This window comes from Amblyomma mixtum, chromosome 3 (assembly GCF_055824585.1).
Source record: "Amblyomma mixtum isolate Tamu chromosome 3, ASM5582458v1, whole genome shotgun sequence".
NCBI lineage: Eukaryota > Metazoa > Arthropoda > Arachnida > Ixodida > Ixodidae > Amblyomma > Amblyomma mixtum.
The window spans coordinates 152662676-152684245 of record NC_143014.1 but is presented as its reverse complement, the minus strand read 5'-3'; the positions used below and the strand labels follow the sequence as shown (position 1 = coordinate 152684245).

The following is a 21570-nucleotide window of genomic DNA, read 5'->3' as shown; positions in this document are numbered from 1 at the left end:
TGTCTTTCTGCACATTAAATCAGTTGTGAGTGGCGCTCTGTCTCGTCTTTCTTTCTTTTCCTGTGTGTGTGTGTGCGTATGGTTTGGCGCCTTTGAATTTAATTATGAATAACTACAAACTAGCCCAACAACAAGTTCTTCTATGACTACCCTTTATGCTTGCACTGTAGCATCAAGTGAAACGTTTTCGTAACTGATGATGACTGCATATCTGGCCACATGGGACACTGCAACAAAATCACACGCATGTTTCTTTCCTCTTAACAATACTGTCTAAAGCGCTTAGCAGGTGGTGTGAAATGCCTCTGATTCCAGCAAATATTCCGTAGCGAGCTGCTTTACTCTATAACTTGCAAGAGTTGTGCACGTAGCTACTGAAATCACAGACCAAAACGGCGTACTGAGAGTTTTGCTGTGTTAGCAAGACAATGAAGCGCCAATTTTTTATTGTAGTCAGAGCTGCGTGGAAAAAGACAGTAAAAGTCCTTATGTTATGCGTAAGGTGTAAGTGCCGACGGCTGTCCGTTAGATTCAGTTTATAGCGGGGAAAAATGTGGCTTATACGTGCCCAAGCAAGTCTGTACATTTCAAACTTTCTAGACCCGTAAGAGTTTTGAAGCGCAGCTTTATAGATGCATCTCTAGTGTGGCATGCATATAGCACAGGCGACTAATTAAATCATTCTCCTCAGTTTTGAAACAAACAAAATAAAATACAGCCACTCTCATACACTATGCGTAATGTAGTACATATGCTCCCCTGCAGCACGCTGCCAGAAATTGTTTTCAGGGGGCCTCGAGGTGATTTCTTCTTTAGGTGGAAGAGGGGAGTTAGCTGATGCATGGTCAAAAGAGCACTGCCAAGAGAAAAGGAGGAGGAGGGCTGAGCACGATTTCAGGAAATGGGCCGCTGGAACAGACGCTGGAGCCTGTGTACTACTCATGCGGTCGCGCCTCGCAGGGCGGGCCGCGAGAGTTGACTCGTTCGAACCGAATTCGTGTAAACAGACAGCCGTCGAGTTGGACTGACGTCGAGTTGGACTGACCCTGACTTGACCCGCCGCTGGTGGGCTCATTTAAAGGAGGCTAAAAAGTAATTATTATAGCTGGATGAGTGTTACGTCAGCATCCGCGACATTTTTTGGGCTGGTGGACAAAATCAGTGGAGTTAACTTTATGAAAACAATCGCTTGCAAATGTCTTGTATATGGATTCCTCATTATAAATCCCGACGTTCATGTTTTGACTGATTGAATGGGCCGCTCCATGTACGTATTCCCTAGTCCGCTGAGGTATCTTTTAATCGCTGTATCGTATCGCTCTAACAGTTCTGCATGCAGCAAAAATTTGAACAGAACTACTCCTTAGGTATTCAATCTTTCACGTGCAGTACTTAAGGCGTAGTTCTGTTCAAAATATCTAGTCAGATTACGGCGATGCAATAGCAGAAGAAGCTGTATATGTATAAACCAGTACCGGGTTCTATTGTTTTTCTAAACACATGGTAATTCATATTGCGCCCGTGCTCGTGTGCCATGGATCCGAACAAGCAAACATGAAAATTCCTAAGCCTTTGGATTTACGTGCCGAGGCAGATAGTGTTTGCTAATTGTTGCTTGCGGATATGGGCTGCTAATTCTCATCAAGCGCAACCGGAACCTCAAGCGTCGCCGGAGGCCAACAAGAAAGGCTTATTATGAACCGGGAAAATATCCTCACGAGACATGCACACGCTCAAGAGAGCAGCCACCTGTCGTGTGGTCCGCGAATTCGTTGTTTTCGGAAGGAGCCAAGCACGTGTGTGCCCCACAAGAATAAATCGCCTGGTTAAAGTTGAAGCGCACGCGAAAAAGTCGGCGGAAGTTCCTTGCGTCACGTTCAAGCTCCTCAACTGCTCCGCAGCAGCTGAGGGCGTTCCAGTTATGCATATGCGCGCAGTGTAGCGTGAAGAAATGACCGCAAATGGAAGCGCGATTCCAGAGATGTAAAAGGGCATTAGCGTTTCCGGTTTCTGGCACATTCTATTCTGCTTGTATGTTCGCGTGAAAGGAAGAAGAAAAGAAAACGCGCGCTTGTACAAACACACACAAGAAAACGATTTGCTCAGGCAAACGTTTGTCCAGTTTTCAGCAAATTAGCGGGACAAATAATACGCAGGATTTAATTAGGCGCCGTTAACTTCTGCCTTCATTTGATTACACCGCTGCGGCGGTGAAAATGTAGTTGCTGCCCGAATGTGCTTGGAAAACAAAAGAGCGCAGAGGACTGCTTTGCTAGCTTGCGAAATTCGACCAGGATGTCATTTAGTGGCCTCGGTTATGCCGGTGCACTTACGGGTCCGTCGGACGCGGGCCCTACAATGTATGGCACAAGGTTCCAGTGGAAAGCGAACTTGTATTTCTTTAAAATCGAGCCGGAGCAACCGTCCGCGAAGCAGTGGCGCTATTTTCTATTGTTTTGTATGCATCGGCTCCGTCTGCTCCTGTTCCAGCAGCTGGCAGAAGGGAGACTTCTCGTTTGTCGTGAGGAACTGCAGGCCCCTTCCGCGCGCCTGGAGGCTGTAGTATCCCATCTCGCCATCTGGGGCGCTCGGCTTGCAGCGGCCGCTGCGGAAGGCCTCTTTTCCACCCTTGCACTTGTACGACAGGAAGCGGCACTGGTGGCGGTACTTGATCGACTCGATGTAGTAGATGGGGGCTCGGCCATGGTCGCAGTCTATTTCTGCAGTGCAAGAAGGTGGTGCGCACGTATACAACAATGCAGTTTTCGATACTGTGCTCGAGAATTTGGAAGGCCGCCGGTGCTGGAAGCGATTGTGCCATTTCAGTGAAGCCTTCGTGATCACGGCAGCTCCTTGAACGTTTTTAATCGCGGCCATTTTTTTTTACTGAATTTGTCTGGAGATCAACTACACCGCTGAAACGAAAATTACCCGTCACGATGGCTCAGCTTAGTGGCTTTGGCGTTCGGCTGTTGATCCCAAGGAGGCGGTATCGATTCCCTGGTGCGGCGGCCGCAATTCGATGCAAGCAAAATACAAAAACTTGGGGGCGTTCTTAACCATTTTCCCAAAGAAAATGCGGTAGCATTTACGTGGTGTCTATACTTCTGTGGTATCTACAATGATTGATTGGTTGAAAGCTTCATTCTGTCTAATGTTCTTCTTGCGATTTTACAGCCAGAACGCCGGTTGGAAGTGGTTCCATTGCCCTTATAAGGCGTGCATGAGTAATCACCTTCTAGAATATTCGAATACCTTCGATTGGATTATCGTATGGGATTATACTAATCCAACCCACTAATCCATATTGATCCATTCTCTGGAGTCGACCTACTTCCAAAAAGTTGGAGGTCCTTAGGAATTTTGGGGGTGGGCCAATTTCTAAATTTTTAGGGTCCTCACATTTTGAACTTTCGCGGTGCCCTATGATTGGTCCATTGGTGGTCACGCGGTGTTGATGAGGTCACAGCCCTCTCAGTCGCATTCATAAATAGAGGGGAGTCCTCATACCCCTACTGGTGCAGTGGTGCAGCGGTTAAGCGATGCGTCACTGCCACGGCAGGTGCCTGTTTCAAATACAACCACTGGTGGGTCTTGTGAAGCTCAGTTCTTCCCTAGGGCCCATGAGGCTCATGACCGGTGCCACGGTTGGCAGGTGGCAATTGCAATGGGTTTGGTAACGGTGCGCAGTTTGCTCACAATCCGAAGGTTAGGCTGTGATGACGTCACAAGGTCACGTGACGTCTCTCGACGAATCAGATAATTTCGGTGGGAATTTGAAATTCGCGGTCTCTGATTGGTCAGTTGGGATCACCTACTCTGATGACGTCATCAATGAATTGGCCAATCAGGGAATTTTGCAACGGAGAAGCAGGAAACCACATGACGACAGCCCAAATGTTATCGGATTAAACACAACCGCCTCCTCTGCGATGTCAGCGCAGGTTAAGTTACCCCAGGTATTCTAAATTAATCCGAAGCTCTCCACTACGGCGTAGTCCACGCGCCACCACGACTTAGCCCACATACCCCACCACACAAAACAAAAATGGATGAGCTTATTCTCCCATTATAACGTGTGCAGCGTGCTCTCTCTAATTGCCAGCAGGTAATGCTTACTTGCCGCCTGGAATGGGATTCATCAAGTGAAGAAATTATAAGGGGATGATAACTTTTTACTTTCTATAGGGACTACCACGTCAGGGCTGCACTATCGCGCTCAGGACCAGCAGTGTCATGCATTTGCATCAATGATAGAGACTCTGTAGTATTGAAGAAGCGTAGCGTAGCTTGCCCGAGTAACGCGGGTAAGCTCGGGTTAGTTCGGAGCCCAAGACAAAACAAGATGGCAAGATTCTTCCTCGGGGTTGGTACGTCTGGGTAGTGCTTTCGCATTTAAAGAGAAAGAACATGCGGGTTGAACACAAGCATGGTGTGGAGTGTCCACAGCTGCTACACGCCACAAGTGCTCGGGTGCGCGGTGTCGTAGCGATACAAACGCCTGCAGCCTGCAGAAGCCTTTTCGGCAAAGGGAGCAAATCAAGAGGGAGGCTGAGGCTATAGAAAAAGTGGCTTAGCGGCTACTAGCATGGCTAAAAGCAAGGTGCTTGTTTTTAACAGCACTATTATGAGGAATCAGACAGTTTATGCCCAAAAATGCAGACGCTTATTGGTAGTGTTATACACAAAACTAACCATCAGTCTGATTTACCATTCGGTTTCTAATTTCTCACTAAAAGCAACATTGACACATCAGAAAGAATCCAGCGTCCAGTCGTTCGCTTCATATATTCTATATACGATCGCACAGTTCCCATTTCAGCCGTAATGGCATCCAACCGAATTCATCCAGTCGAGACGCAAGTCCTTACGACAAAAATTCCTCTACCATTTATTGAAACGTAAACTAGCTCTGGCCAACCTTCCTATACACCTATATTTAACTCTGCTTTCTGCAAGGCAGACATGACATACTCATTCACTTCCTTTAACGCTTTACTTCGCAAGGGCAATCGCATTCCGATATTGCCTTTTCTCTCGAACTGTATCCGATTGGAACAGTTTACCCAATAACTGACTTCTATCTTTGAGTATGGTCGAGGCACATATGCTAGCTACATAGACTAGCGGCCAGATCATGTTTTCCATTCTTTTTATTTTCGCTTGCATTTCATGCTTGTACCTCTGTACTTGGAGACATTCCTTCATCGTTGCAAAGTATCCCAGTATATTTTCTACGGTATAAATTTTACGTCTTCTATATTACATTTCCTGTGCAACGGTGTTTGTGTTTTTTGATATGTTTGCTGTAAACCTTCGCCCTTTTTTATTTGCCATGTACGCTCCTCCTGCTTGATCTTCGGCCTTCGATTTTCCGTAAAGAAATAAATATGATAATGCCGAGGAAATTGCTGTACAATCAGACAAATCAAGAAATTAAGTTCAACAATAAAATTTGCTAGAAGCATTTTTTAAAATTTTGTTATTTATCTTAAACGAGTGCCCTCATCTGCACTGAAAGATGTTTTGACCTTTAAAACATGCGCCAAAGAAAGTCAAAGGGTACTCGCAGATGTGGTTCGCATAAAACTACAGGAAGGTTCCCAGCGTGCCTTGGGTAAAGGAGCAATGGTATGACGAAGAGCACTAACCGAGCAGGCCTCCGCACCCAGGCTGATTCCTGCCGCCGTTGGGGAAGAAGTCCACATGGCCGTATGGCTTGCTCATGCCAAGGGCCTTCTGGAGCACCGTCCAGCCGGAGCTTGTGTGAATGGCGTCCACGAAGGCTGCGTCCTTGCGTGACACGTACACGTCCGACTGCTCGAACAACGGCCGCGCCGCGTCCAGGGCTGCGCCCCAACCATGAACACCGCATGCACCAAGAAACTCATGAGCGGCACTGCGGGTATTTCAAATCTCGTCTACTACAGTGCCACCCCGGGCTGAGAATGTCCATTACAAGGTCACGAGCTCTGCAATCCTGCCATATCCTGGAATCAGCAGCTGCATTTCTCAAGGGCTAAAAGGAGGGATCCGAGGAACTTTAGCGCCGTTATAAATGACGACGAGTGGTCCCAATAATTGAAAAGGCGCCCTTGACGGCGTCCAAAGAAGCTTCCTTTTACTTTATTTCATGTCCGATACTACATATACATTAGTATTTCAGCGTTGCAACCCAAAGCATTACTGTTTGCGACTGTTTGTTCCTGCATAGTGTAGGCTTAGACCATGGTTCGCTGCTCTTGGCATGATCAGAAATCGAGGCACGCTTGCGCTTTCGTGTTTCGCCTCATAGCGATTCGGATCTTTCCTAGCAGGAAAACAAAGATGCGTTTTCGGAATCCCTCGTAGTGTTGCTGGTAGCCGAATTTAGCCCGCAACCACCCGACGGTAGGGACGGCAGAGCGCAGGTGTGCTGTACGCGTCGGCGCGTATTCTTTGCTCCGGCAAGCACCTAATGCCTACAGGCTAGAGAGTATACGATCGAATTGCCCGACCGAACTGCGGCAAATTTAGAACGGAATGCACTCTGAATGAATCGATTACTAACCTCCGATATATTTTCAACATAATTATGTCTTCGTAAATAAGCAATAATCTAATGGGTAAGGCTTGCTCTATGTGCCTCTTTGTCCCATATTACTACGCTGCTGCGGCCTTCCTTCACAACGCGCGTTCCAGATGCTGTCACCAAAGTGGTACGAACGCGCGATAAAAAAAGACGAGAGACAAAGGCAGCAGATCATTTCTTAACCACACAGAATATAATCTACAGCTAGACTCTTATTAAATGCTTGTAAATTGTTCCTAATCGTTCAATAATTTGTAATCTAGAGGAAACCGTTTCCACGTCGCGAAAGGCTAATAAACTCCTTTTCATGACCATGCTGATATGGGCTTCTCCTCGTTGTCTTGTGCCGAATTTTTCTATGAGCAGATTTATTGCTTCTGTAATATAGCGTCGACGGACAGGTTGCACGTACTGCAATAGCCTACTTCTGATGGTATAAAGTGCTAGCTGGCACCGCCAACGTCCTGTTTCAAGGGCTGGTGAATTATCGTTCGCTCGGCCTAACTCACCATAATGCACAGACGAATGCAGCCCTGTCTAGAGCACTGGAGCGAAGCGCTGCGAAACAAAGAAACCGAAATCTTAGCGCAGCTGCTGTGTAAGGAGCGCGGTACTCGTGTCTTTTACGCTTGTATGTACATATGGCTGCACTCGAGAGCGAGCATTGCCAGTGAAACGCACTACCTCTTTTAAAATTTTGCTGCGTTTGCTCCGCAGAGCCTTTAAAGTGTTCTAGACAAGCATGGCAAGCACAGGCCCCTTCCAATATGAAAGGGAACAAAATTTTTGCATATAATGATGATCTTTTTGCCTATATCTCTTTTAAAGTTGAGCTTCGCTTTTGGATATTATACGTCAAAACTAGTTAGAAACAAAGAAAACTCTTGCTTGCCACATATATGCAATCTTGGAATAATAATTAATTGAGTCGTTAAACTTTGTTTCCTTTCTATTAGTGGGAGCTGCACATTGGACGCACAAAATACCACACACATCATTGAACGGTAAAACTAAGATGTACAGGGTGCACCAAATGTTCCCAGGCTACAGGGTCTGCTTTTCAGCAGTGTATTCTGGCACTTCAGGAGCCTATTATTCTATCACGGTTCTGAGAAGTGATAACGATATATCTCCTACATCCTACAGAGATATCGAAGTTCGGGAATGCCGAAATGCCTCACTACATGGCTGAAAGGCACACCCTGTGACCTGCGGACTTATGACGGACCCAAAGATTAAACAAAGCATGCCGACATTTGAGATGTTCATTTCCTATCCAGCTTGTGCCTCTTCGCAGGGGGTTGTCGCGCCTTGGTAGTGGGGACATCCTGCAGTCGGCATTCAGCCTACGCTTGTGCCCCATCGTTGCACGCGTTGCGTCTGGTGTGCATTGGTAATTTGGGAGGGCATTCCGAAAAGAAAAGTACCTATTCACCTGGCCCCATACACCTCCTTGGCTGTTATCATTGCACGTTCTGCAGTGGCTTAGGTCCTGGTTGCGTGGGGCTTACGTTACCACCCCATCACACGGGTTAGCGCGTCACGATTCCAAGAGCTCTCAGGATATCTTCTGGGGCGGTGTATTCGCGGAATGACAGGGCCGGTTTTAAGTGGCTCTTCATTTTTTCCCCATCATCTTGGCCTGTGCTACTCGCGGTATCGCTGCTGTTACATCACTGCGTTCATCCACCAAGAGTAGATTAAGACAGCCTTCCGGGTTCTATCTCATTCCAAGTTCGGAATGGAACACCTTCACCATTCATAGCACGACAGTAAGCGATGATCATCCATGAAGGCTTCATCATCCTCAGCCTTACTATACCTACTGCAGGACAAGGGGCTCTCCCATGTCTCTCCAATTAACCCCATCCTGTGCCAGCTGCGGCCACCTATCCTCTAAAACTTCTTAAATCTCATCCGCACACCCAACTTTCTGCGACCGTTTGCTACGCTTGCCTTCTCATGGAATTCAGTCTGCTACCTTTAACGACCATCGGTTATCTTGCCTTCGCATTGCTTGCCCTGGCCAAGCCTATTTCTTCCTATGGGTTTCGACTAGCATGTCATTAACCCGCGTTGTTCTCTGCACCCCCCCACCCCCCTCCCATCCACCCTCTTCCTGTCTCTTTACGCTACACATACCATTTTTCTTTTCATAGCTCGCTGCGTTGTCCTCAGTTCAAGTTGAAAACTTTTCGTTAGCCTTCACGTTTTTGCCTGTAGGTGAGTGGCGGTAAGATACCGCTGTTGTATACCTTTCTCTTGAAGGATATATTGAAAGCTGGAATGTTTTGCCTGGTGATGTTGCCGATTTAACAGACATGCAGAAATTTGAATGTTCTCTTGATAATTTGTGTCGCGGGCGTCTCACTTGTCGTTATGAAGTGCCAAACTTGATTGCATTGTGTTATGTTCTCTCCCTGAAACGAACCTCAAGCGAGGGTTAACAGTATCAATAAATAAATATTGGTAGACTGGCATTCATGATCTAAGAGAACCTGCCTATCGCTGCACCCCATACTTAATCTTCCAGTTACTTTACTCTCTTGACTGAGATCTGCGGTCACTGCCTGTCCTAAGTAGGCGTGTTCTCTTGCCTTTTCCAGCATTTCGCTAAAAATTGTAACTGCTGTTTCGTTCCGAGACTGTTGAACATTACTTTAGTTTTCTGCATATTAATCTTAAGGCCCACCTTTCTGCGTTGTCTAAGTCACTGAACATGTTTTGCAGTCCATTCCCTGAGTGAACTAGCAAGACGATGTCATCAGCTAACAGCAGTTACTAAAGTGTTCTCCATTTACTCATGTCCCCAGCTGGTCCCAATCCAGGTCTCTGTATATACCTCTTGTAACTGAGGTTATGAGGGACGCCGTAGTAGAGCGCTCCGGAGAGTTCCGATCACCTGGGGTTCTTCAACGTGCACTGACATTGCACAGAACACGGGCCTCTAGCTTATCGCCCCCACCGAAATGGGACCGTCACGGCCGGGATTCGAACCCGTGTCTTTTGGGTGAGCAGCCGAGCACCACAAACACGGAGCCACCATGGCGGCTTGTTAAGAATGAACGAACTAGCCCAGCAACAGTTTTTTTCTTCAACTACATCTCTTCTTCTGTGGGCCCTTATCGCTGTCTTCCAGCGACAAGTTGTCATCCTTCATGGATTGTCTGCACCACTGCCCTCGCTTCCTGCCGCGCAAGATTCTTCGGCTTTTGCGTCAAGCATGCACGTATACCTCCGAATGGGAGGGCTCTGTTTGGTGTTTAAAAAGCCTGCCATTGAATATGTCAAATCCATACGCAAAGTTCTCAGGTACAGCACCACACCAGTCCATCGTCTCTTTCTTTAGCGCTGTGAAACTTTTCCTTTATTACAAAAAAGGATGCCTGCAATCTTTACCAGAGAGTGAAAATATAGTAGCAGTGCGCACTACCTCTTGTTCAGCTTATTCACACGGTTTACAATTATTTAGTGAGGCTTTTTCTTTTCGTAGCAAACATTTTCTTTCGCAGAGTTCAGATCATGCACTCCCGTCGCGCGGTAGGAACATTATGATGCGCAGTAGCGTTGTTGTGCTCGCCTCACCCGAGATCCTGGCCAGCATTTTTCCCGTCTGCTTCTTGAAGTGGCGCCCGCAGAAGCCGGACACCTGGGCGCCCAGACTGAAGCCGACGATATGCACTCGGTCGGCAGTCACAGCTCCACGGAAGAGCTTGGCCAGCCTCTGCACTAACAGCGATATCTGGCGACCGACCAGGGCCGTGTTGCCCACGGCCGTCAGGTACTTGGGCGACCGGCAGCCCCGACCCCAGTCCACGATGATCACGTTGCAGTCTTTCTGTGGGAGGAGAGCCGAAATCTGTCGCCTTGCAGAGCCTGCGGGCCTGTTACTGTTCATTTCGGGCTAGCCGCAATCAGATCAATTCCTGTTTCTTGGGGAGGATGATTTTTTCGAGAGGTTACGGTCTCATGACGAGGTCATTAGGCTGACCGAGTGTGACAGCTCAGTTAAGACGACAGCAAAAAAAAAATCCTGTGCGCGATTCTGCAGAAAACATTGTGGTCCACTGATTCATAACAGCATCAAGCCGACTACAATACGGAACCACTAGTAAATGAAACTTTTTTTTTTCTGTACCCTTCAGCACATTTACACTAACACAAATTCTAGCATGATGCGTGGAAAACAGGCTAGCAGCAGCGCTCTTTTTCATGAGCTGCTCCTCCCACTGCTCCTCCCACTTCACTCCTCTAACGTTATTGCCCATTTCGCGTTAATAGTGCAAGCAATTTTTCTTGGTCCACACGTGACTGGGGACTCTCTGGAGACTCTCTAATGAGCAAAAATAATTTTTCTAATGCAGCTTGTTTGGTACGCACAAAAGAGCTCCTGAGGAAAATAAAATAGGTGCAGGGGCTCAGGAACCCGGAAGCGTTGGAGGGCGTACTACACGCTGTGCGCCACTGCGCCTTCGCAGATTCACAAAAATATCTTGGAACCAGTTGGGCGCGGTTTTTATTCCCGGTTGCTTATATATATATATATATATATATATATATACGGGAACTGTAAAAGTTCCTGCTGGACCGCCTCTCTTCATCGCGTTCACTCGCGCAAGTAGGACTTTCTACACGTTCAATCTGATCAATGACTAACATGAATTCCAACACCCTTTTCCCAACACCCAACACCCTGAAAATGTTGAAATGTGGTGCCAGCATATCCTGGCTATGTTAGGTGAAGTCGGGAACCGTCAATTTCTTCCTGCACATTTCTTTGCTCGGAGATGACAGGTTTTGCCACACCGACGAACCACCGCTAATTCGAGGAGCCTAAAGCATGTGGTATTTTGACAACTCCGATAGTCAGCCGAATGGCAATGCGTAGTCTAGCCGCCACTCGACCAGCGGCGTCCATCAACACGACCTTAGACTTTGTGTTCCTGACGCGAATACATTGTTACGTTCATCTGTACGCCAATTTCGACAACTCTCAGGTTTTATTTCTTCTTTAATTGGGGAGTGGGTGGGGCGGGAAATGAATCTTCCCGGCCACAATACTGAAAGTGAGCTCGCCTCCACTGATGAAAAAATTTTTTGACATGCGCGCAGTTATTAATCGGTCGAACCACAGAGCCTTTGTTTGTCCTTGGTTCATATTTGTTCCGTTTGATTTTTATTCCGTTCTATAAATTTTTGTTGCCTGTCTGCATTCATCCCGCTTGCTTCAATAAATCTGAGATTTGAAGTCAACGTCTCGTTTGTGCTGTCTCTCTTTGTGTCTCGTCCTTCGAGCGGTATGCTGCTTCACAAAATGAAACGCCAACTCGTCCACACTTACACTGTCTCATATTTTTCATATTGTTCGCTATGAATCATCGGTCATTATAAACACTCCCGCGAAAACAAGAAGCCACATGCACACAAGGATTGCAGGAATGTGAAGAATTCCAGTGAGCAAGCATACGAGCACATAAAAAGGAGAAAGCTTGTGGCACCCCGAATCATGCGTCTTTCGGCGTACCTCGTTAAGCAGAGCATCCTTGAGTTCATGCAGCCAGGTGCTGTTGACATTCTGTGTGTAGCCGTGCACGAGGATTACGAGGTCCTTGGGTCTGCTGAAGAATAGAGCCGCATCTCGCCGCATAGTCCTCTTGCGCAATCTCCGCCCGTTCTTGTTTTCCCGGCAGTACGCGTAGAACTTGGTCCTCACGTACCTGGGCCTCTTAGGCAGCACGAGCGGATGCGTTAGCCTGTATTTGTCGTTCTTGCGGAAGCAGCCCACATTCCTGTAGCAGCGCGTGTCTTTAATCAGCGAGAACGCGTTGAGTGGAAACTTCAAGTTCCATTTCTGTCGAAAGATGAAGAAAATTCCGCTGAGGTTACGGGAAGCATAGAGAAAAATAGTACTGTTCGAGTGCGCGTTAAATTTTTTTAGCTACCATACGCGTCTGTATATGATCACCAGAAACAACAAGCGGAATTATTCCTAGAACACACGACAGCACCACTTGGATCCAACCTATTTGTTGTGTTCTAGACGCTGCACAATTCCTAAAACAACAAAAAAGCTATGGAAATTTGGTCCGGTATTTGCTGATACTAGCTGTAGCTTCCACAACGCTTGCAGAATTTAGCAAGACGATTTTAGGCTTTTTATGCAGTTGTGCACCTTTTAACGATCGTGCTGTGTCTATAGGAATTAATTCTCGATTTCCTTTGGACCCTTCTGCAGCGTCGCCCCGATCACAAGGAGTCTATTTTTGCTTTAAGCTGCTAATTGATGTTATAAATCGACAGACTAGTATAGGTCTCCGTAATTAAGTTGCCGTATCCTAAATGCTCCAAGCGGCTGAAGTGTATGTATAAAAAAATTGTGCGTCTGGTGCCATATTGCAGATCATTGTCATAATATGCTCGACTCTCCTGGGTTTTGCGCATTTAGAGATTTGCGCAAATGGTGAGGCACCAGTGATTGCTGTGTGCACGAGCACAGCTGTTGTTAACAGACAGCTGCGTAACGAGATTCGCGCTAATGTGCTAGGCGCAGTCTAGCTGTATGCATAGTATTTGAGTGAAAAAAAAAAGACTCTCAGGGATTCAAGTCGTTACAACATCTACAGGTATTCATCATGCGCCCTTGAAACAACAGTACAGCAGAAAGCTGCTGTCTGAAAGAGCAGCCAATGAAGAGGCTGCGAAAGTGGCTCTAATCAAACATGCCCAACGGCTGCTATAGGCTGACATCCAGGGTAACGTTTTGCTTTGGCAAACGCCAGGTCTCGCTCCCAAAATTCTCTCCTCATCGGCGGCCACTTGTCATCTATTTGCAAAGTACTCCGTGGCTTCAATATCTTGTGCTTTCTAGTAACCAAGCTTTGCGACGTCACGAGCCAGCGAGGTGAGTATAAGTAACCGGAGCACATGCGCGGATTCTGAGAAGAACGGAGGGGAGACAGGTCGATTGGCTTGCAAACAGCAAACTAAAGAAAAAAAAGCAAACATGCACTGCGATGAAACGTCCACCTTGGGCGGCCCATTAGGTGCTGCACATTGAGCGGCCTTAAAGTTTTCTATTTTTTTTTCGTCATAGGTGAAAATTCCCCGGGAGGCATCTACTGATGCATCTTGCAGATTTGACAAGAGCTCTTTTAAGCCTCTTTGAGCTGAAGTTTTCTTACAGAGTTCATGACAGTGTCCATTGTGGCTGCGGCAAGACGAAATGAAGAGTGAAGTCAGTTTTTTTTTCGTTTTTACAGAACAAACTGGCTTACGCCCTCGTTCCTTAGGTCCTCCTCGTCAATTGCGTTGGTTAACATGCTGAGCAGACCTCCGGTCCTCTGTACCATGCTCGCGGACACTGCGAAAATGATGACGACCACGGTGGCTTGCAAGAAAAGGGGAGAAAACGAAGGTATGGCAAATTAAAAAAGCTGCGGTTGTAAAAAAAAAAAAAGCTTGAGCACAAAAAGTCGCAGAAAACCACTCACTAGCTGCTCGAAAGAGTAACGCTTATGTAAAAAATTCACCATCATTCTCATTAGCGTCCTCAGTCTAACTACGTCCACTCTAGTACTGAGGCCTCTCCCACTGACCTCTAATAAACACCGTCCTGTGTCAGCTGCGGCCACCTAATCTCTGCAGACTTTCACATATATATACGCCCGCCTAACTATCTGCCTACACCTGCTGCGTTCGCCTTCTCTTGGAATTCAATTTGTTACGCTAAAATACCATCGGTTATCTTCCCATCACGTTACATGCCCTTGCCTATGCCCATTTCTTCTTTACTTCAGCTAGGATATCGTTAACTCGCGTTGGCTGCCTTACCGTTAAATCGGTTCTCTTCTTGTCTCTTAATCTTACACCTATCAGTTCTCCTTTCCATAGATCCCTGCGTTGTCTTCAACTCAGCTCAAATCCTTTTCCTTAGCCTCCAAGTCTCTGCCGTAAACGTCATGTGCTGCACTATGCAACTCTCATATACCTTCTTCTTGAGGAATACTGATAAGTTGGGATTCATGACTGACAGTTCCTGTCAAATGCATTCCACCCATTCTTATTCTTCAAGGTTTTTCAATCTGATTCTCTGGATTTACGGCCTCTGAGTTCCCTACGTAGAAGTATACCTTACCGTTTCCAATGCTTCGCTGCCTACCGTAAATACTGCTGCCTGCCTAGACTGCTGAACATTGCTTTAATTTTCTTCATTTTAATGTTGAGTTCCACCGTTCGGTTCTGCCTGTCTAGGCTTCTGATCAAGCTTTGCAATTCGTCTACGGGTAATATCATCAGAAAATAAAAAAAAATACTTAGGTATTCTTCTTTAACTGTTCTCCAAGCTCTTCTCAACACAGTTCTTTAAATGTCTCCTGTAAACACGCGGTGAATAGCAGCAGCGAGATCATGTCTCCCTGCCTGAAACCCTTCCAGATGCGTTTTATTCCATTAACTGTGGATGAATTAGGTCGCGGTGCAGTCCCTACAGATATTTTTCACCGTATTTACGTATGCCTTTTTCCCGTCCTATAGTTATGAAATGCCTTCCTGGCTGCTAATAATGATAAAAATATTACCGGCGTTAAAATCTTCATAAAATCTCAGTGTTTGCTACCAGTCTTCAAGAGCGTTTTTTTTTCGCTGGATGGCGTAGGCGGAAAAAGACGAATTTTAATATGCAAATTTGCATACATTACAGAATTAGCGAAGGTTGAGAGTTAGTAGAAACATTGACACTCGAAAATGTGGGTAGATAGTCTTGATCTAGCGGGTTACGTCTACTCACTTTCTGTGTGATTTAGTCGCACTGGAATCACTGCAACGCAGGAGTGTTAATGCCGAAGTCGCCAAATGTTATTACAAAAAGAAAACATGGTAAACTCATCAAACATTTTTAAAAAGACAAGGGAGTGAAATTTGTGCCCAAGGTTTTGTTAGACGCGTAAATATGCATAAATGTTTCTTCGAAGTTCTTAATGTTGCTGAAAAGAACATCGGCTTAGTGGAAATCATTACCAACTATGAATGCACAGTCAGATTCTGGAATTATTTCTTGGGGCTGTGCTTGTAAATGACGTTCGTTAACTTGCACGTCTTAGCTTTTTGTAAATCAAGGCTAGGGGAATGAGAAATCATACAGGCCTTTCAAAATAAACAGCCCCGTTACAATATGACATCTTGGCTAAAGAGACTTGCTAGGTTTGGTTACGTAATTCAATACGACGGTAGATACCCTGATTCTTCGGTCAGATTAGAACCAAATGCAATGAAAATGGTCGTCAACACTAATCTCTCGTTTCGCGCCCCAACAGCTCACTTTGCAATGGCGCACTGCGAAGCTGGGAACCTGTTGCCCATTAGCCCAAGCTTTCGCGGGGAATTACATGCGCTGTAAACATGTGACCAAACGATGTCGTAAGGCAGGGCACAATGTGTGCTTGCATCTATTTTATGTCCGTCATTTTGTTTTGCTACCGTCAGTCACTTCTCCCGTATTTTTTCTACTTTTAGACACTAGCTCTGCCTTGAGGCGAATCACGGGAGGACAGCAGTTTTTGCCAAAATGGCCGTAAAAACGAATCCTTTCTTTTTCCTCCACGTTTTTAGGACGATACTGCAACATTCATGATCCTCTTATGGGCTGTAAATTACGGCAGTTGGTATTGTATCAGAAGTACCTGACTGCTTTACTAGCAGTACTTCGCTCTACTCTGTGTCACAGAATGCTGGTAGCGTTGTAGAAGTTCCGTCTGGAATAAGTAAATATAAAACTCAGTTCAAAAACCTGACCGCGAGTGAGGTGAATTCATTACTCGCTTGCGCCCATGATGTGGGCAGTCACGACCGCCGAACGCGCGACTGGACTTTTAAGGTACCGACCAATCATCGCGATGAGAATTTTATTTAAGAGCTCTGATGCCAGCTGGCAGCCTCACCAACGCTGCCATGCTTAGTGAGACAGAGCATACTCAGGCATGTGCTCGACCGGTATACGTTGATGGCCCACCACAAGTTTGCTGCCAGAAGCGCGGCGTAGCATTAAGAGCCTTCACTAAGCGCTCGCACTTAAGATACGGGCAGGTACTCGGGTGCAGACACTCTGTGCTGGCTTCCTTGAGCCGAATCTTACGCCGTCTTTTTCCTTGTCGTTTTCACCCAAACACGGCAGCGGCCGGTTCGCTCTAGTGACAGCGACAACAGCCAGCCACGGCCGCTGCCGCTGAAAGACGCTGCAGAAGACGGCGTACGAATTAAGGCGCACCCCTAAGGCCCGTTCAGCGACTCGTGCCTTGCGCAGTAGCCCTGATCGTCCCCCAGATTGGCGACCCCAAGCTCATCTCGCCGAGCGAGCGTGCGAAGAGACACACGCCGTTTCGTGATTGCGTTGCCGCTGCCGAGCCACTGCTCCAGGCGATCGTATATGCTGGGCAAGACGCCGCCTCCCTGCAACACCCGCTGAACGGCGTCGCTATCGGGCACATAAGCGAACGGGTTCTCGGTCCCGTGCGCTCGAATTACGCTAACTACACGGTCGTATTAGAGTCGCAGTGGTTCATTACTGCGCTCATGGTCCTCCCGTCGCCAATTCAGCGGAGTCGTAAGGACGACGTCCAAAAGTGTCTGGTCTGCAATTTAAACAACGTAACGGCGTAAAATGACGAACAGGTTTCAGCCACGTCCGTGGTTCGATTTTTTTCTCATACGCTTGGCATATTTGTGAGAGCCGCTCTTTGTGTGCAGGCGCCATTACCTGCAGTACTAATAAAACGGCGTGTGCACCAAGCAAAGGAACCTGAGGAACACTGTGATCGTTCAAGCTGGAATGACTTCACGCTTTGAGGAAAATTTACAAACTAGCAAGTTATTGATCTCCCAGCTTTTTTTTTCACTTTAATGACAATAACGAGCTTCACAGAAGGATGTGTTCTTCTCGCCCAGTCCTTGTTTTTTGGGTGTTTAAGTGCAAAAACAGAGCAAAAATCGAAACGGAGACAACAAAAATAGTTAAAAAGTAAGTGGGAAAAACTCACGTCTTGGTAGTCTCAGGAGCATTATTGGCGCTTTAGACCTGTGAGCGCATGTACATTAAATATTTATGGATTTGAAATACCATACAGGCCCTTAGGGTATTGTGTATGGTGGGCGTCAAGTTTCTAAAAGTGCATTTGTGAAAGAACAAGCAATACAGAATGAAAAAAAAATTCAGAGGCAGTAAAAATATTTTAACACATGAATAGAGAACACATGATATTGATGCTTCAGAAGAAGCGGAACTGAATATCGGTAATAAAACTAGTCCACAAAGTACATGAGTAGTTATCTTAAATCCATATTACTCGTTGAAAAGAAAGTAAAGGCTTGATGTTTCGTAATCGTTCAAGGACTTTCGAACTCGTACAGTATTCTTTTGCGCGAACTTTCACGTGAGAAGAGGAAAGCGTGTTCAGTAGTGCATTATCAAAAAATGCGATGGTCCACCAATCATACGTCATCATGTTGAGATATGACTGGCTGACCGTCTGCAGAATCGTGGACCCTACAGCAGGCCCGCAACTGTAGCTTGTAGTACTTTAACGCTGAGCAGAGGAGAAGAAAGTCGGAGCAAAAAAGAAATGGCACATAGGAAAGGAAAAAAAAGTTGTGGCTCATTTGAAGTCATATTTAGATAAGTTAGGCTCTTTGAAAAACTAACACCAGACTGACATCATCGAATAACACAAACATCCGCGGCATATGAAGTTGCAAGAAAAGAAAGCTACATCCTTGGAGGTGTTGTTAATAGACAGGTTAACACCAGCTAACAGACGAACTTGCGAAGGGGCAAACAGTTTTCAGATTAGTGTGGTCAGAAAGTGCGAAACGTAGTGAAAGACTCAGATGAATGGTTTATCAGTGCGGAGTTGCTTGCATTATTTATTTACTTATTTATTACAGCTACCTACAGCGCCCATTGGGAATTAGCATAAAGGGGGGGGGGGGGTAATTGCAAGCATAAAGATGACAAAAAACATTACAGAAAAGTGGAAGGGAAAGCATACAATCAGTTCTAAATTCAAACGGTCATTTTAACCAACACGACGGAAACACATTCAATGCCAAGTGTACAAGACATACAGAACAAAAAAATTGCTACTCAGTTTCACAACGAAGTACACTGCATGTGAGGTAAAACAGGTTCAAATAATGTTCTCGATGGCAGGTGAAAAATTAGGCACAGATACTACCTCATCCGGGAGTAAATTACAATCTGAAATTGAGCGCAGAAAGAAAAAAACCTCAAATGCGTTTATGCGACTTTGATAAGGACTGATTTTTTGGGGATTGTCCCGTCTCTTACACTGATAATGCGGTTGTTTGACATATGTGTTCCTATCGATTCGTGTGTTACTGTTATTAATGTTGTTCAAAAGCCTTAAGATATCGTTACAAATGGCGCTCACTAATATAAAATGTAGTCCACATCTTTAGGTAAACAAACTATACAAAATAACCAGAAGGTAGCAATGCCGAAAAGCAAATAATCAAGGAAAAAATAGAGCAAACTAAAATGCGAAGTGTGAAGCAAACAAGAAAAGAACATGCCCGGAACGAAAACTATTAAAGTAACAAACCGACCAGGCGACCACTTAAGGAGTCAGATGAGTAGCTAAACGACACACCGTTAAGTATAAACAGGCATTCTGATAGTTAAATAAATATATGTACAAAGAATAGCAAATAATCAAGCTAGTGTTCGTGCAAATGCCTACTATGACGACAAGCACGCTGCGAACTAAATCGAAATCGAGGAATTGAAGCAGCAATGAGAGAAACGACAAGGAAGAAAAAGGAAGAAAAGGAGAAAAGTAGCAATAAAGCATGAAGATGGATGTATAAATAGAAAATGAATCAGCACACAAGCAAAAGGGAAGGAAGCAAAATGAATGCGCTGTCGTCAAATAGAGAATAAATAAAAAAAGGCTCAAACAGTCTTTAGGCATAGTATCTATTCTCTTGTATCACTACACATTTCTGGTTTTCGCTGCGACGCGTCTGCATATCTATACATTTACAATGCATCACTACATTTGCGCGAAAACATAAAGACGTCTGCGTTCGCTTACCAACTGCTACGGTAAAACGTTGCAGACAAGCAGCACAATTAAACCTGGTGCAATTTCGTGTGCTTGAAGCTTCCTAGCGGGGGAGTATCACATTATTTCCAGCTAAAGCAGCGGTACCTCGTCCGGTTCCTGGCACAACACTGTGACGACAGGCGCAGGCAAGTGGCTGCCCCTTAGCCGCTTTCCATAGGGACAGAGTCCACCTGTCTCCTTCTGCGGAGTCTCGCGGCAGATGGGCCGCTGCGCGATTGTTTCTCGTCCTAAAATTAGGCGCATTGTTGAGTGCACGTCGGGAACCTTTCAGTCGGCCAGAGAATCGCTTGCGCCTCCACAAGAAATATACCTTCTGTGACCTGCGCTCAACTTGAACCGGCGCTCTACTACACAGACGATGGCTATTTTTGCTGTATGCGCGCATGATGACGTCAGGCAAGCTGGCACTGTTGGATATGTTGGGTTCGATGCTACCTGTTGGCCCCTGCTTGGCTGTCGCCTGTCATTCACGTCTGAGCGGTCCGAGGGTATCGAGGCAGCCTTCGGCGACAAAGCGAGTGCGAGAAGTTTAGAATAACGTGAGAAATCCGGATTAAAAATGTAACATAGCGCGCGAACACCGAAAGAGAGACAATTCTCTGCGACTATGAAACAGTTAGGCCTATATGCAGCAGCACAACTGGAAGGAAGAAAACAAATTACTTGAAAAAGAGAAAGGTACGCCCACTGTGTTTACTCTTGTCTGGGAAGCTGCAATAATAATTTACATGTCCAGCTTTCGTGGAGAAAAATTTTGAATATTGGAATATTGTGAGGCACTGTTTTGGAAATATTGAAGGTAATGGTCCAATCTTCCGATGGGTAGAAAAATCTTTCTTTTCAAGCTTTTCCATCGCTCGCATCGAGTAGTTAAGACTGCTATAGAAAACCAGTGGGGAATGTTTTTGACGATAGCAAAAACTGCAATAGCAAAACAATAAAGGCCTGCCGAAGGATGACCTGCGGACATATCGACTGTTATAGTGAGATCTTTCAGTATATGAAAAAAATTGCTTTCATAAACTCTTTCCTGTTGAAAAATGTCTTTTTGTTCAGAATTTATGGGTATGGGCCCGTCAGCTGGGCCCAGCCAAGACCGTCAGCTAGGCCCGGGCTGCCGCTCAGGTAGAGGAACTCCTTTAATCTCACACCACCGTAATTACCAATAAGAGTTTTCACAACTGCCACCCACACCGAAGCAAGACCATGGACTTGCAGCTTGGCTGCATTAGAGAGGCACTGATGAGAACTCCGTTCAGTTATTCTTCCCGGTAAAAATTGACCGGCTGGCTCTTTATGTGTACGTTGACGTTTGTCCGACAGTAAAGATGCTTCTTTTCTGGCTGAGAAAATTGCGTTCAACAATATTCCCGTAACACGAATCAAACTCGCGGCGTCCTCCCAGAAAAGTAGTGGTTGCCACCATTTCGAAGCGAATGGGGATGCAGCATAGCCTGTGGGATCCGCGAGAAAAAAAAACATCGCTGTCGACGCATGTATTTTACTTGCGAAATCAGCCGGTGAAGGCGACACCTGTATTCTAGCTTATGAGAAGACCGTTATCGGTGAGGGTAGTATTTTTGGTTAGAACACGGTGCCCTATCAATGCAGACCAATTTCAATTAGCCCTCGGCGTCCCACTCAATGGCTTCAAATTAGGTAGTGTCTAGGCAGCAAGCAAGTTAAAAAAGAAAAAAAAGGCGACTTCACGACAAGCGTAGTTACTACGTGTGGCTCAGAGCTGATACTCAAACCGTACGAACATAAAATATTCAAAGCACGCACTCTGAGCTAGCGCTAATACTGAAACACAATCTCTTTTCAGAAAGCGAAAACACCTCTGCTCAATCAAACGGTGAAAAC

General features: G+C 45.9%; 1 protein-coding gene across 1 annotated transcript; it reads right to left on the bottom strand.

Annotated features, from left to right (window-relative positions):
* Nucleotides 1-2373: 2373 nt before the first annotated feature.
* LOC149352400 (pancreatic lipase-related protein 2-like) lies at nt 2374-19839 on the bottom strand. The gene is made up of 7 exons (XM_089577155.1): nt 19675-19839; nt 17602-17639; nt 13846-13958; nt 12096-12422; nt 10157-10409; nt 5652-5849; nt 2374-2720 (listed from the first exon to the last, which is right to left on the bottom strand). Exons 2-7 carry the CDS (start codon nt 17621-17623, stop codon nt 2449-2451), a joined length of 1185 nt encoding a protein of 394 aa, XP_089433281.1. The 5' UTR covers nt 17624-17639; nt 19675-19839; the 3' UTR covers nt 2374-2448.
* Between the last annotated feature and the right edge of the window lie 1731 nt (nt 19840-21570).